Raw genomic sequence first — 13,940 nt, forward strand, 5'->3', positions numbered from 1 at the left:
TACTGAACTACCTCATGCAGTTAGGACATCTACATGCCTGCCCCTGGAAAAAAAAAAAAAAAAGACTCACTGGCTCAATACACACACTGTCGGATGCACTTGGTTCACCGAGCTTGCCCAAGAGCCTTAGGATATTTTCTGATGTCCTAATTTTATCGCAATACCACTTAAGGAAATACATGCAGCGCAAGAGCAACTGCTAGGAAAATGTATCACTTGAAGTCAATAGTATTCTCATTTATAAACCCAAATTAAAGGCAGTCCTGCTCATTTGTAATTAATAAAAGATGGGATTTTGGCTTAGAAGTGGAATCATTTTTTTTCATTTGGATTGTAAATTCCATACTACTATTGTGCATTTTACATACATTAAAAGCTGTACAATGCAGTTTATAGAACAACTCCACCAGCCAAGCATTGTTTTCAGTTTGTTGCAGATCTTTCAATTCTCTTAAGATTAAATCAATTATATTCATGTAAGATATTTCATGCATCTTTCCCCTTCTAATGTCTTCATGTAGGGGGATTTCACCTCTTTTGCCTTTGGGTCAGTACTTAGTTGTGCATGAGAAACCCTGCATGTAACAGTCCCTTATTGCCAAATGTTGCATCCTCATACTAACCGGTTTATTCTTATTCTGGGGAGATTGATATATTATTGGTAATATTCTCACCTGATCTTGGATAAGGTGTTAAACTACAACAAATTGGACAAAAGAAACTTTTTTTGTTATGGTCTTGGAAAGCTAGAAGAACCATATATGATTATATTGGTCAGTTATTTTGTAGTAAATCTGGTGTTGGTGCCACAGGTCTCGTCCCAGGAAGGCACTGCCGGTCTGTTATTTGTTAGCAATGGACAAGGACAGACAGACGGGGACAGCATTACAGAAGTACAGATATGATCTGATATCTCAGTCTGTCTCCTCCCACCAGGCGGCTCGGACAACAATCGAAGCGATCGGTTCAACTTTGGTTTAAGTAAGGCAACAGATTTTAAAACTCCGTGCCAAGTGAACAGATTACATTTTTTGAAATATGTCGTAGACATACGACTTTAAAACAAACACCAGGCTCCTGATGTAGATCCTGACGAGCTGCTCAGCAGACAGACTGGTCCGTTCTGGCAGCAGAGCTAATTACCGAGACAAAAGAAGCTCCAGAATGTTCAGTGATGGCTTTTGGCATATTTTCCCACAAGCTGTTGTTGCATAAAGCTTGAAGAAGTAGTTGGCATTGTCACAGCCAGTTAGCATTATGGGGGTTCTTCAGTCTGACTTGCTATACAGTATGTTGCCGTATTATGAGGATCTTCTATCAGCAGTTTGGTCAGTGCTGTGTGACTTTTGAGTTATGGTCCAGCAACTTTCCTCCAGCTGACCGTATCTCATTTAAAAGAGGGTAATTAAGAAGGTTTAATGAGGACTTTAAAGGATTGTATTTCCTCATGACGCCTCCCAAATGTTATGAGTCCTCGAGACCCTCTCCTCCTCCTCCTCTTCTTCTACACACTGTTACTTCAACATTCTCTATATCAGTTATAATCTGCTTCAGCATTTCTCTTCCATCATCAGGAAATTTATTAGATAAGGGTGCGATAAAACGACACAATGGGAATAGATCACAATGATCATTTTACTCAGACGTTCTTTTAGGGCTTTCATCTGCATTCTTTCATTCTCTCGTGGTTTGAATACACACATATATAGGCATGGACAGATCTCCTATCAGGGTGTTGTGATTGGTTTATTGATGGATATGTGTTCTGCAAAGAAGAGGTTTTATTTTCAATATTCAGTATTTCTTTTCTACATTCGTGCTATGGAGGGGTTTATAGGATTTGTGGAAGGAAAAATGGATTCAAAGTAATAGTAGACGGTAGAAAAACATCCACAGCGGAGGGAACAAAACACACATTACCTGAAATGTTACAGGTCATGGACCTTTGAGATGACTCATTCAGGGGTCCACGTGCTGCATGAAGGAGAAAAAAACAGGAAATAACAAGACAAAAGGTACAAATAATACCATTCAGACCATTATTTTTTATTCCACAACACTTCAAGCTCCAACTACGGGCTGCTACTCTCAAGCCTGTCATTTTCTCATAGATGCTAGAAGCAACTGTGCAATTTATTAGCTACCCTGACAGTCAGTCAGTCCAGCAGCCTTATTGGTTAATCATAAGAAACATTTTAAGATTTTGATCTTCATAGCAATGTTGTAAGGGTCTGTTTCATTGGAAGCACTAAGCACACTGATTAACACCTGGGGTGTGATTATTAATTCATGTTTTGTGTGCAGAAACGATTAATCAATAATCTATTCATCCAATTAGAATTGGCAGCTATTTTGATGATCACTGGAACTTTGAAAAATCAGACAAAACAACTTGTTTGCATTTGACAACATTTGGATATTGCGCTGGATATTTTATATTTATTTATATATTAAGCATTTTTTAAAACAAATGTTTGATCGTTAAATCGATAATTTGAAAGGCAGATTAATCTTTAATGGAAAATAACTGTTAGTTGCTGCCTTTACCGGTTCACTATGAGTACGGATTTAGAAGCTTTGTCCTTGTTACATTTTCAGCAGACACAATCTCAGTATGTATTCTATTCATTTGTTAGTCTGCCATGTGTTATTACCCTGCAGGCTGACTTTTGGCTGTCGCTGCTGCCATCAGAACATTAAGGGACATTTCATATTATTTCAGGTAACTTAGTCGTATCCTCTGTGGCAATAACGTGTATTTGCTGTCGCACTGAACTGGTTCAGAAGCTGAAGTATTCACATCCCTTCCCAGTTAAATCTTGTGTATTGTGATTTTTGCTGTTTAAAGATTAAACGGTCCCCCTGCGTGCTTGTTGATGATTCCCATGAAGCATTTTTAGCGTAACTAGCAACATGCACTGCCAATAACACCTGATGGACCACGGTGAAAATCTCCTGAGCCGAACCGGGGTGGCAAAGTGTCTGGGTAATTAGCACAACCAGGCCCTTAACTCCACATCTCAGGTGAGACTCAAATGAGCATGAAGTCTCCTGGGTGTCATTGGGAGAGACTGGAGATGGGAGCCGTGTTATTTCTGACATGGTTGTGGTGCATTTTTCCACCCTCGGGCAATGCAGTAGTGTGGATGTGTAAGCAATCCCTAAAACAGGCACACAACAGTTTGTTGTTTGAATGAAATGTCTCAACAGCTAATTGATGGATTGCCCAACAATGTGGTACAGACATGCATGCACCCCTCTTTATGTCCATATATTCTGTCCATCATCTGATTTAAAATTTCTACCTTTATATTTAGTGCTAAGTAGCAAGAATTAGCATGCTAACATGCTAAACCAAGATGGTGAACATGGTCACCATTTCACGTGCTGAACATCGGCGTGTTACTGCCGTCCATGCGACCGCGTGCACCTCTGTGCCTTAGTGCAGCCTCACAGTTTTGAGTTATTTTTTCCCCTGCGGTCATTTAGTGTTTTGGTCACTTGCTGTGAGCTCGACGGTGCTGAAATGTGAAGAAAAAACGGGGGCTGTGTTGATAGCAGAATGAAGCAGAATAACATAGTACTTTCTTGAAACTTTGGTGGAAGTTGTTCACCTCTCTGTTCCTCTCTGCAACATCCCAGAGTAGAAAAAAAACAAAAAACAATCCCTCAAATCTTCCCTGTACGGCACATCTGTCAGCTTGAGAACGTCTGTATGCAGAACAAAAAGCCTGCATAAGCTTGAGGGTCTCAATTTCATTACAATCAAATACAGTTTGCAACAAGATAAAGCATGTAGATTGAAAAGCGTATTTATATCTGTCCGGGTATAATCCGGATGTAATTTACTTTTTGGTAGAATGAGCGCATGATGCATTGCTCATTGTTGTTGCTTATAATCTGTTCAACCTCAGAAGGGTGCTGGGCCCAGAGGCCAGACAGAGCTCGCAGACTTCCACACAAGACACACTGCTTTCACAGAACAGTGGAAGTTTGGTGAGAGAGTCGACTTGTGAGGGAGAGGAACTTCGTCAGATCGTCTCAGAGATTGCCGGCAGCATCTCACCAGCGATAAACAACCCCACTGTGTCTGCTGAACCCCAACACACATAACACCGCTGGAAATGGAGACAAATGTATTGGCAACTATTTCTAGCATAATTGTTGACAGAGTTCAACTTTGCGTACGCCTCAGGCAAATATCAAGTGCATGTGTTAGATTATTATCCTAAAATATTTTGAGCAACCAAACATATATTTAGATTTTTCCATGATACTGTTTCTAACATTTTTCGAGGTAGATATTCAGTGTCAAGCCATTCTCATCCATATTTTGTATCTCGAAGCTTGTAAATCAGCCTATTTATATTCAGTTGTTAATGCATTTTTTTTCTAAATGTACGCTCACGTTTGAGGACAGTATGAAGTGGCGTCAGTCGGTAACGAGAGGACCTGCAGCAAGGTTGTTGATTACCTCTGCGGAGCTGTTTTTTGACCCCCGATAACCTCACGTCTGCGCTAAACGAGACCCAACTTGCTCTCAGTCGTGCAGGCGTCTGAGGGAAAACTGTGTCATTTCTGCGGGGATGGGAGACGCTTCAGTGAGAACGCCGTGCCCCGGAGCTGAGGTCAAGCTGAGCTGACATTCTGTCTCAGGATGTAGAGGGCAGAGGACATTTTGCATGGGTGGTTCGTCCTTACGGGTATTTACCAGCACGTCTTTATATCATTTCCCCCTGTGGACTCTGTTACAACAATACTGCTAATAAGATGAGGACAGAATATGCAGATTGAAAAACATCAATGAATGACTTCAGGCGTTGATGTGAGCATGCCTTGAGTGTTGTTTGTTGACCATGAGAATTCACTTTTTATCACTGTTTTGTGGAAGGATTTTTGCAGGGATGAAGCTGCAGAGTATTATAACCTGAATCACTTTGGGCTCTGGGAAATAAGTTTGTCATTTTTTTTTTTACTACTTTCTGACATTTTTTGGTCTTTTGGGAGAGAGAAAATCTACAGATTTATAATGAAAATATGTATGTGCAGCACTAGCAGTGACATAAAAACTGGACACGATAGGAACTCCCTAGATTCACCACAGAAACCTCATGGGTTTTTTTGGAGCACCTTCATGCATAAATCTCCAAATGTATTGTTTCATTCTCGTACCGCTGAAGTTCTATGAAGACAAGTACATTGAAACAGAAATGTTTATAATTGATGCATTAATTAGCTCAGTTAACGACCTCGACTACATGACGGAGCGTTTTAATATATCAACGTGAAAACAGTGGGACGTTAGGCAACTCAAGCGCCTCTCTTTACTTGCTGTCGTCAGTTTGGGAGCGAGCGGCCTCCAGTGCCGCCCCGACAAAGTGAGGGATGTGGCTCAGTCAGCAAGGCCAAATACAGTGGGAGGCATGTGATGAGAGACGGAGGCACAGAGTTCCACACCGAGTCAGTGAGAGGGAAGATGGACTGCAGCGGGCTGAATAATAACAATGGCAGAGTGAGAGCGCAGCGAAGTCCCACGAGACCCGAACATTATCATAGAGGACTCGGTGGGGAGCTGCTGCAAACCCCCAGGAGAGCGCAAAGACCCGCACGCAGAATGCTACCCTTTTGCATGTGTGTTTATTTGTGGATGCATAGAGAGAACATCAAAGGACGAAACTCTGAAAATAGACAGATGCAGATCGACACATTCTCTGTGTTGCGCAGGATTGTGAAGGGAAAAGATGGAGGGGTGATGGGCTGGGTTTGTAATTCAGCTATAATTTATCACTCTTGCATATTTGATTAATTATTCACCAGGCTGTTAATCTACAATTTAATGCATTTAGTGGAGATGTTGACATTCTCTCCTTGGTGTGTACGTATCTATTTGATGATGTTTAAGGAGACGTAAGCCACTGATTAATTACCAGATTGTAAAAGATAAGTGTTATCAAAGAAATAAAATGTAAATCATTACCTGATGAGATTCGAACCATTAGCCAATGCTTTATCTTAATGCCTCTCTGCTCGGACCATTCATTACGGGTTTTATTGGTCTGGGCTGGGAATAGGCGTTCACTGAAGCATCTACCCCCAGCTTGCAAAGATGCATCATGGGAATGTAACAAGAGCGGAGCAGTCAAATGAAAGAAAAAGGGACTTGATGTATCGCGACTGATAACCATTACGCGCTAATGTCTGTCAGTTAAAATGCTATTTGAAAAATCAGAAACAGTCACTTCCCATTTCAAATTACCGCCATGAATGAAGGCTTCAGAAAAAGAGACGCGACTCGCCGATGTTTTTTGATTGTTAAATTAAAAGGAGCTTTTCACTGACAGCAACACAAACTCTTTTTGATTAGTTTAATTATTTATTGCCATTGGAGTGAGAAGAGAAATGGGTCAGTCTCTTGGAACATGCTCATATAGTGTAATGACAAAACGATGAAAAAAAACATTGTTAACTCTTGGATAAGCCTCATTTAACAATAGTATAGGTTTTTTAAAGCAATCTTAAAACTGCAAATATCCATGAACACAATTATGTAATTTGTCACCACACACCACAGCTTTGCAGTCGTGTATTTGAACTCTGATCAAACAATTTAATACTATCCTATCACTCACTCTTTACAGCGAGGTTAAATATTGAGCTGTGCGGGCTCATCATTTGTGAAAACCGCCTTTTTTTCATATATGCATGAAGTTATAAGCTCCCTTCTCCATCAGAGGAGGCTGTTTAGCATGCTCCAGAGGTTAGTGGTCATTAACGCTAATGTTGGAGACTGCTCTCAAAGCTTGGACGCTGATCAAGACTGTAATTACTGTACTACGGGAAAAAAAGAAAAGAAAAAAACAGCCACAGCTTTCCGTCGTGAAAGTAGCTCTGCGGAGACGAGCTGCCTTGAGGAAACTCCTTCAAGCAGAGGCAGCGGCTCCGAGTGTGCCGCATGCTAGACTGACAGAGATTAGAGGAGCAGGATCTAATTGGTCCCTTTCATGATTTTTCCATGTTTAATTAGCGATGTTAAGTTAAATCACAGTCTTAAGTGTGAATCACCAGCTCTGGTCGGAGAGGCAATCATCTGCTTAATTTTATCATTGACTCATCGGATACAATTTTTTTCTTCTTCTTTTTTTTCTGTCACATCAGGCTAATTTGGCTTTTGAAATGTTGGAGCCATTTTAAACCTGGATCGAGTCATCTGCGCAGCCACAACGATGCCTCTTTATTAGCAGTAAATCATTACGTTAGCGTCGGAGCAGGACACACCACTGGGCAACCGTCCTCTCAGCTCCTTGGCACACAGCAGTCCGGCAGCCATGCCAATCAGGCTCTTGTCCCAGGCAAATCTGGGCCGAGTTAGACGACAGTCTTTGCCACGGCTGTTGATGGCTGATGAATACTCATCAACAGCGAAACAGGCATCAAACACTGTCAGAAACACGGCGCGGTGCTGGTGAAGCAGAACACCTACAAGGTACGACGGCAGTGTACCCAACGAGTCATTACACTCATTAATTAATTTTCTTTTCTGCCGTGGCTCCTCCTGCACAGCAATTACATTATGTCGAACAATTAAAATGCTAATGTTTCTCCTAGTATCATGCATATTTAAAATACGTGAAGCATTGTTAAATACGGTATCACGTTGCGTGCTTAGTTTGAGACGTTCAGGTGATCGACTTTCCTTTTTTTTTTTTTATTTCACACCTGCATTTCGGTTCATTTGAAGAACTGAAACACGGTTGTACTTGAGTCCTGATCCGGGTTTGTGGTCAGTAGAATACAAGCACAGCAGACCACAGTTTTGGACTGGTTCTCAAGATTACTAAATGATTTACACCAATATACAGATTGATTATCACTTCCTGAACAGTACACAAACAGAAAATGTATCTGTTAGTTTGGAAGGGGTCTCGGTTGAATTGGTTGGTCTGCAGTGGACCAGGGCTTGACAGATTTCACACCACAACAAATAAACCGTTCTAACCGGACAAACGAACCAAGGTCCGTTTCAGTGAAACATACAGGTTAGGTGCAAAAGTGTCCATAATCTATACAAGGCGACACAGGAGCTATGCATTCAAATCGCATTTAAAGTTCCATGGTGTCTAGGAGCTTCATTACCAACATGTTTGTGCAAGTAAGAGCTTGTTTGTGCTTTAAAGCTGCAAACTGCAATGCAGACTTGTCCTTGCTGTTGAGTAATCATCCTTCAGAAAGTCTCATTTTTCCCTTTTAGTGGCAGAGGTGGTTCGCGCTCCTGTGTTTACTCTGACAACCTTGTGTTGCCTCCTAATTAGGTCCTCAGCTTGAGCACCGTGAAGAGAGACAAGAAAAAAAAGAGTAAAAAAACAGGTGTTATTCACTATACCTGATTTCTTTGTCATGCTTGCTGCACCACGCTTAAATGTGCCTCGAGGAGCAGCAGCACAGTCAGATTGAACTCCCTGCTGCAGCATTTAGTCTCTTAGTGGGGGAGGATAACTTTCACAGTTGCTTTTTTTGGAGACAGAAGCGGTTTAAAGGAACCACGTATGATTTCATTCTGATTCATCTATAATTTATTTGCAGGAAAATTAAACATAGAACCTTTAAATTAGGTCTAAAACTGTATCGAACTGAGATGACACCACCGGTCACATTCAGACTTGAGTCGGACAAAAGGCTAATCAATAGCGCAATGAATGAAACTGAATTATTCATGTTGACATTTCCCATAATTGTCTTTGATCTGCTCTTTATTGATTTTTCTTTTTTGTTCATCATGATTATCACTTTTTGCTTTTAGCCAGATGAGAACTTCCGTTTTACCATCAATTTTGAGAAACTTAATTAATCACTGAAACTGAAATGAAACAAAGCATTTTAGTCTTCCCTGTTTTTGTCATAACGTTATTGGAATAATGAGAAGAAAATAATATATTACAATATTCCTGATATTCAAATTAACCAGATGTGTTTTTTTTTCCAATTACCAGCTCAATTGCACAGCCCTAATAGCTTTGAAAAGTTTAAACTTGGACGGTGAAAAGAAACAAAGTAATGTACTTTTTGTTTTGAACAAATACACATTTCAAGCTGGATAACCCTGTTAAACTCCAACCAGTTCTACAGTGAGCCTCAGTCAGAGCCAAATCCAATCTGCTGTGCAGGTATTCTGCTTCACCTTCTGTGCAGTTAAGTGCAGAATTTGTGAACTGCCTCTCGGAGAACTTTGACATTGTTTTTTATGTTCTGTTTTGATATCTTGCTTGTGATGTGATGATTGAATCGATTTAAGTCGGTGAGAGTTAAAGTTGTGTTGTTTTTGTGTGCTCTTTCTGAGCCCCGGGTCCTGCTTTTTTAAGTTGATTTAATGGAGATGTAAATCTGAACAGTTTGCCCCATTTTCACAGGAACAATGTGTTAGTTGTTCCTGAAAAATAGATCAGATTCAGAATGCAAAAATCAACAAAACCCTTTACAGAAAGTGCGTCTGTCTTTATCAAAATACACTTGGGATCTTCAGTGCATTGGTATTTATTTTTAAAAGAGGCTTGCTGGGTGATTTATCGGCCCTGTATAGGGAAGTAAAAGTATGATTAGCAAAACCATTGTCAGCATTACTTGTCCTCCCTCACTGTGTCTCCTGCCTGTCCTGCTGAGTGCCACTGTCCCTGGTGATAAATAGACACTCCGTTCCTAATCACTGCCATCGTATTGCCATTACTGAATGGGCCACTCATTTCAGGGTTGGCAAGACAGCTCAGCTCAGCTGCCCTGCCAGAGGCATCAGTGCTCTGTCTCAAGAAGTGTCACCAGTGTGCTGACTTCAGGGATGGAGCAGCACCTTGGTTGTAAAACAGTCCTGCTGTTATGACCTGATTTATAAAGTCCATAACGCATAACAAGGACAATGCACGTTAAAGGAATAGTTTGACATTTTGGGTGGGAAATATGCTTATTCTCATATATGCCAAGCAGGAGTACATTGATACCACTGTCATGTCTGTACAATACATATGGAGCTACAGGCAGCAGGTGGTTAGCTTAGCTTAGCATGAAGACTGTAAAGAGGAGGAAACAGCTAGCCAGGCTCTGTGCAAAGATAACACAATCCAACTGACAGCACCTCTAAAGCTCACTAATTTCATAATTAATACCACAAACCAAGTGTTAATGTGATTGACTTATGCTAAGCTAACAGGTTAGCATAACAGCTTTTTATTTACCAAACAGACACGAGAGAGGTATTGATCTTCTCATCTAACTCGCAGCAACGTAGCGAATAAATATATCTTCAAAACGTTTCCTTTATTTGTGTTTGTTGCCAAGTTGGGGACAGGTTGAGAAATATGTCTAATATATATAATATATATGTATATACACACACACACACAAAGACACACACACATACACACACACCTTGAACCGATGCCAGTAACTCCCCATCTCTATGCTATTCTTCAGAGTGCAGCTAATTGCCCTCTCTGGAACCCAATTGCAATTTCTTTATCATCCACACTTGAGATAGCAATTTCCTTCTCAATGGGTCTCCAAGAGTTCCTGACAGCTACAACCTTGAGCTCGCATAAGAGGCAATAATGACGTTGTTGTATTTAAACACACTCGGTGTTACCTCTTATTTCATATTTCATGCAGAAAATAAATACATGTTGGCAAACAGAAATGGCAACTTAGCACTCCATGTAAGGTTTCATAGTTGAAACATGAAAATATTAGATATTTCTGGAAAAGTTTAATAAATGTAATATAAGTACAATAAATATACAATTTTATGTTTGAGGTAAATGAAGGGCTCGCAGGTATCTTGAGCTTTTTCATACAGTAGTTGAAAGACAGAGATGCTAAATATATAACACTTCCCCACAATGAACCACCATGAACAAATAGAGGTTGGATGAAGATCATTACGGGTGGGTTACATTTAACTTTACTCTTGTATCGGCCATAATAAATTAAGCATAACGTCATAAGTCGAGCTTCCATCCAAATGCAGTGCAAACCTTAACCGGCAGAAAATCAGTGAAAAGGAGAATATTGACATTTGGGCGCATGACGATAATTAAAGAAAAAGAGTAAATAAAGGTGCTTGACGTTATTTTAACTATCTGAAAATCTTTTTTCTGTGTTTATGCAACATTTCTGTTGGTGTCAAAAGAAGACAAGACAAAGATGACATTTCAAAAACGTACAATAAAGTGGTTGAAACTTGGAATAAACTTCTACTTGAGCCAGTGAACTCGCTCTCCATTAATCGATCTTGCCCTGCAGTTGAAAGAGACACCTCAGACAAAAGAGAGATTTGAGGAAACAAAACACCAGGGAACATGATTACATGGCTTCGACTTTCTGACCTGACTTGTTGAGTCTGGCCTGGCTGGAGTTGTTGATTTATTTAGAGAGGGAACCTTCATCGCAGCTGGTGTACAGAGAGAGGAAGAGGAGCATGGGACGTTCACATATTTCTGGCCATCCCTTAATACATTGATATTGAACATTTGATGTTGGCAATTAATGCTGATTCTGAACTTGCACGTCTTTATTGGCTTGTTATCATCATCATTGTATTATGCTGTCACAGACTTATGAATACACCACAATGTTGTAATGAGGGATAATGAGGTTAATCAATTAGTCAATCAGTGGAGTTTGTTTTTTTAGTTCTGTCACATCCTCTCCTAGCAACTACGTCTGCTGTTGTCATGGAGATTCACTGCCAAATTGCCTTTCTTTAAAAAAAACACAAAAATATTGTTTATGGTAGAGGATGTACAATAAGAGACGTCTTTAAAAATGTGTGACTTTAGTCTGTAGAGTTGCTTGATGAGCCTGTTTTTTTACACATTAACTCAGTTAGAGGAAAAGTCTGGTGATATTCTTTATTTCTCTTGTCGTTGACACACACACACACACACACACACACACACACACACACACACACACACACACACACACACACACACACACACAGTCGAGTCGCTGTAAATACTCACTAAAAAGTCTCCAACAAATTATCACTATTTACTACTTTTCAGTTATGTTTGCTGTAAACTATAATGTTCAGCTGGTAAAGGTACTTTTTTATGTATTAATGAGTTTTGCCAACTGTATCCCTTAATAAATAATGCAAGCATACATTATATGGCTGTAGAAAATAAGCTTGTAATTTCAATAGTTTGTAAAGTAAAAGTCTGTTGAGTAATCTGCTGAGGTCGTTTCCTCCCCAGAGTGTAGGCTGATGGTTCTCGGTTTAAGTACATGTTGAGTGTTTGGTATTACATTATTACTCACTAGTTTTTACAACACACACATTATGCTAGTGTAAAAGCTGCCATCATCCAAAGTGATTAAAAACGATCAGTTGTGATTGACTTCCAGTGTCCAGAAACGCAGTTGGCTGATCAATTTGCTGCTTTTATTGCCCAACGCCTGGTTACACACCTCTGAGTCACCGCCCACCTCTCACAAGTCTGGTGTTGCTCTGTGAAAACAACGTTCCCAATCGACACCGCAGTTGGTGGGACTAAGGTTACCAACCTTTTTCAGGCTTTTACAGAGTAGCTGTTGAGCCTTGTGTAAGTCAGATGGCTTAATTTAATAAGAACAACACCATGCACTCATATTTCTTATGAGAAAGGTGTTTTTTTTTTTTTTTGTTCTTTCTGCAGGTGTAATCAAATGTGTAATCTATCACTTGACACCTCTGGTTCTTTTGGAAATAAGTATGAAAAATTTAATGCAGAATATTTTGTTCCTTCTCCTGCTCTCCTCGTCTGAACCGTGTGCGCCATATATATATTATTATATTTTGAATATAATTTTTTTTTTAATTTTCATTATTTATTTTATTTTATTTTTTCATGAATAAGGCTTGAGGCTGCGTGAACAAATACGTCAGTCACAGGTTGTGTTAAAAATGTTTTTAACATGCCTATGATTCACAGAGATTTCACAGTTTACAGTGTGTGATGGAAAATATGCTATTAATATCCACATCTGGGCTGCCAAAGGAGTCTCAAAGTGCAGTTAATCCATCAGCTACCCCAGCTTTTTAATACATTTACTATAAAAACTCACATCTAAGTAATCACAACTATGTTGACTACAATGTTATAACTTTCCCATAAACACAACTGTGCTGCTTTACCGCTGACTGAGGCCTTTGCTGAAAATGACATTTGACAATTTGATCTCTCTCTTGGTTCAACAGAACGGTGAGGCATCCCTCTTTGAGGTGAACATCCGTTACGTTGGCGGCTTGCTGGCGGCGTACTACCTGACAGGAGAGGAGGTAAGATTAATAGATGTCTGTTATCCCTCTACTCTGGGGAGATCTGCTGCTTCCTTTATCCCCAACCAGCCCCGCTGTTTGAATGATGAACAGGCTGCGACTGCATGTGTGTGCGTAGTATTATATAATTTTTTCTTTAGCCAGTTTTCAGCTGCCTTCATTTTTTTCCAGCTAGAATGAAAATTAAACTAAAAAGTAACACAACATTGCTGAGCTAAATTCAGTTAGCTCAGTTAGTACTCTGCTAAAGGCGGATGGAAGCTAAAGATTACACTGCTGACAAATCGGTCACTGGTCTCTGAGAAGCTTCCTCTCCATAGGAACGGCTGTCGTGTCTCATTGGTAGTTAAAATATCCACAAAGTTCCCGTGTTTCTATGTGAATTAACATTGAGGAAATAGTTTGAAGCAAACAATTTGTCAAAATGAGTATACAGAATTGGGTAAAAATACTTTGTAACTCTATGTCTCAAAGGGGTGGGGGAGAAAATATAATTTATTAGAAACTGTATGGCATTTAAGTAATTTAAGAGATTATAGCATGGGTTTGATAACTGTATTGAAATAGCAGGGCTGTTACAGGTCGCTTTAACAATTATTATTCCATGGGTTATTTGCTACATTTTTGCAAATTAAAA

At 39.8% G+C, this 13,940-nt stretch overlaps 1 protein-coding gene across 2 annotated transcripts in view; it reads left to right on the plus strand.

Annotated features, from left to right (window-relative positions):
• The window catches only part of LOC137891387 (mannosyl-oligosaccharide 1,2-alpha-mannosidase IA), a 171,001-nt gene that overhangs the window by 100,257 nt on the left and 56,804 nt on the right, over window positions 1-13,940 (plus strand). For both annotated transcript variants that reach the window (XM_068735962.1, XM_068735963.1), the window contains exon 4: window positions 13,223-13,303. In XM_068735962.1, coding sequence (XP_068592063.1) covers window positions 13,223-13,303 — 81 coding nt within the window. The remainder of the gene's footprint in view (window positions 1-13,222; window positions 13,304-13,940) is intronic.

Source organism: Cebidichthys violaceus, unplaced genomic scaffold, assembly GCF_023349555.1.
Source record: "Cebidichthys violaceus isolate CVI_PGR_0920_01 unplaced genomic scaffold, fCebVio1.0.p SCAF_7, whole genome shotgun sequence".
NCBI lineage: Eukaryota > Metazoa > Chordata > Actinopteri > Perciformes > Stichaeidae > Cebidichthys > Cebidichthys violaceus.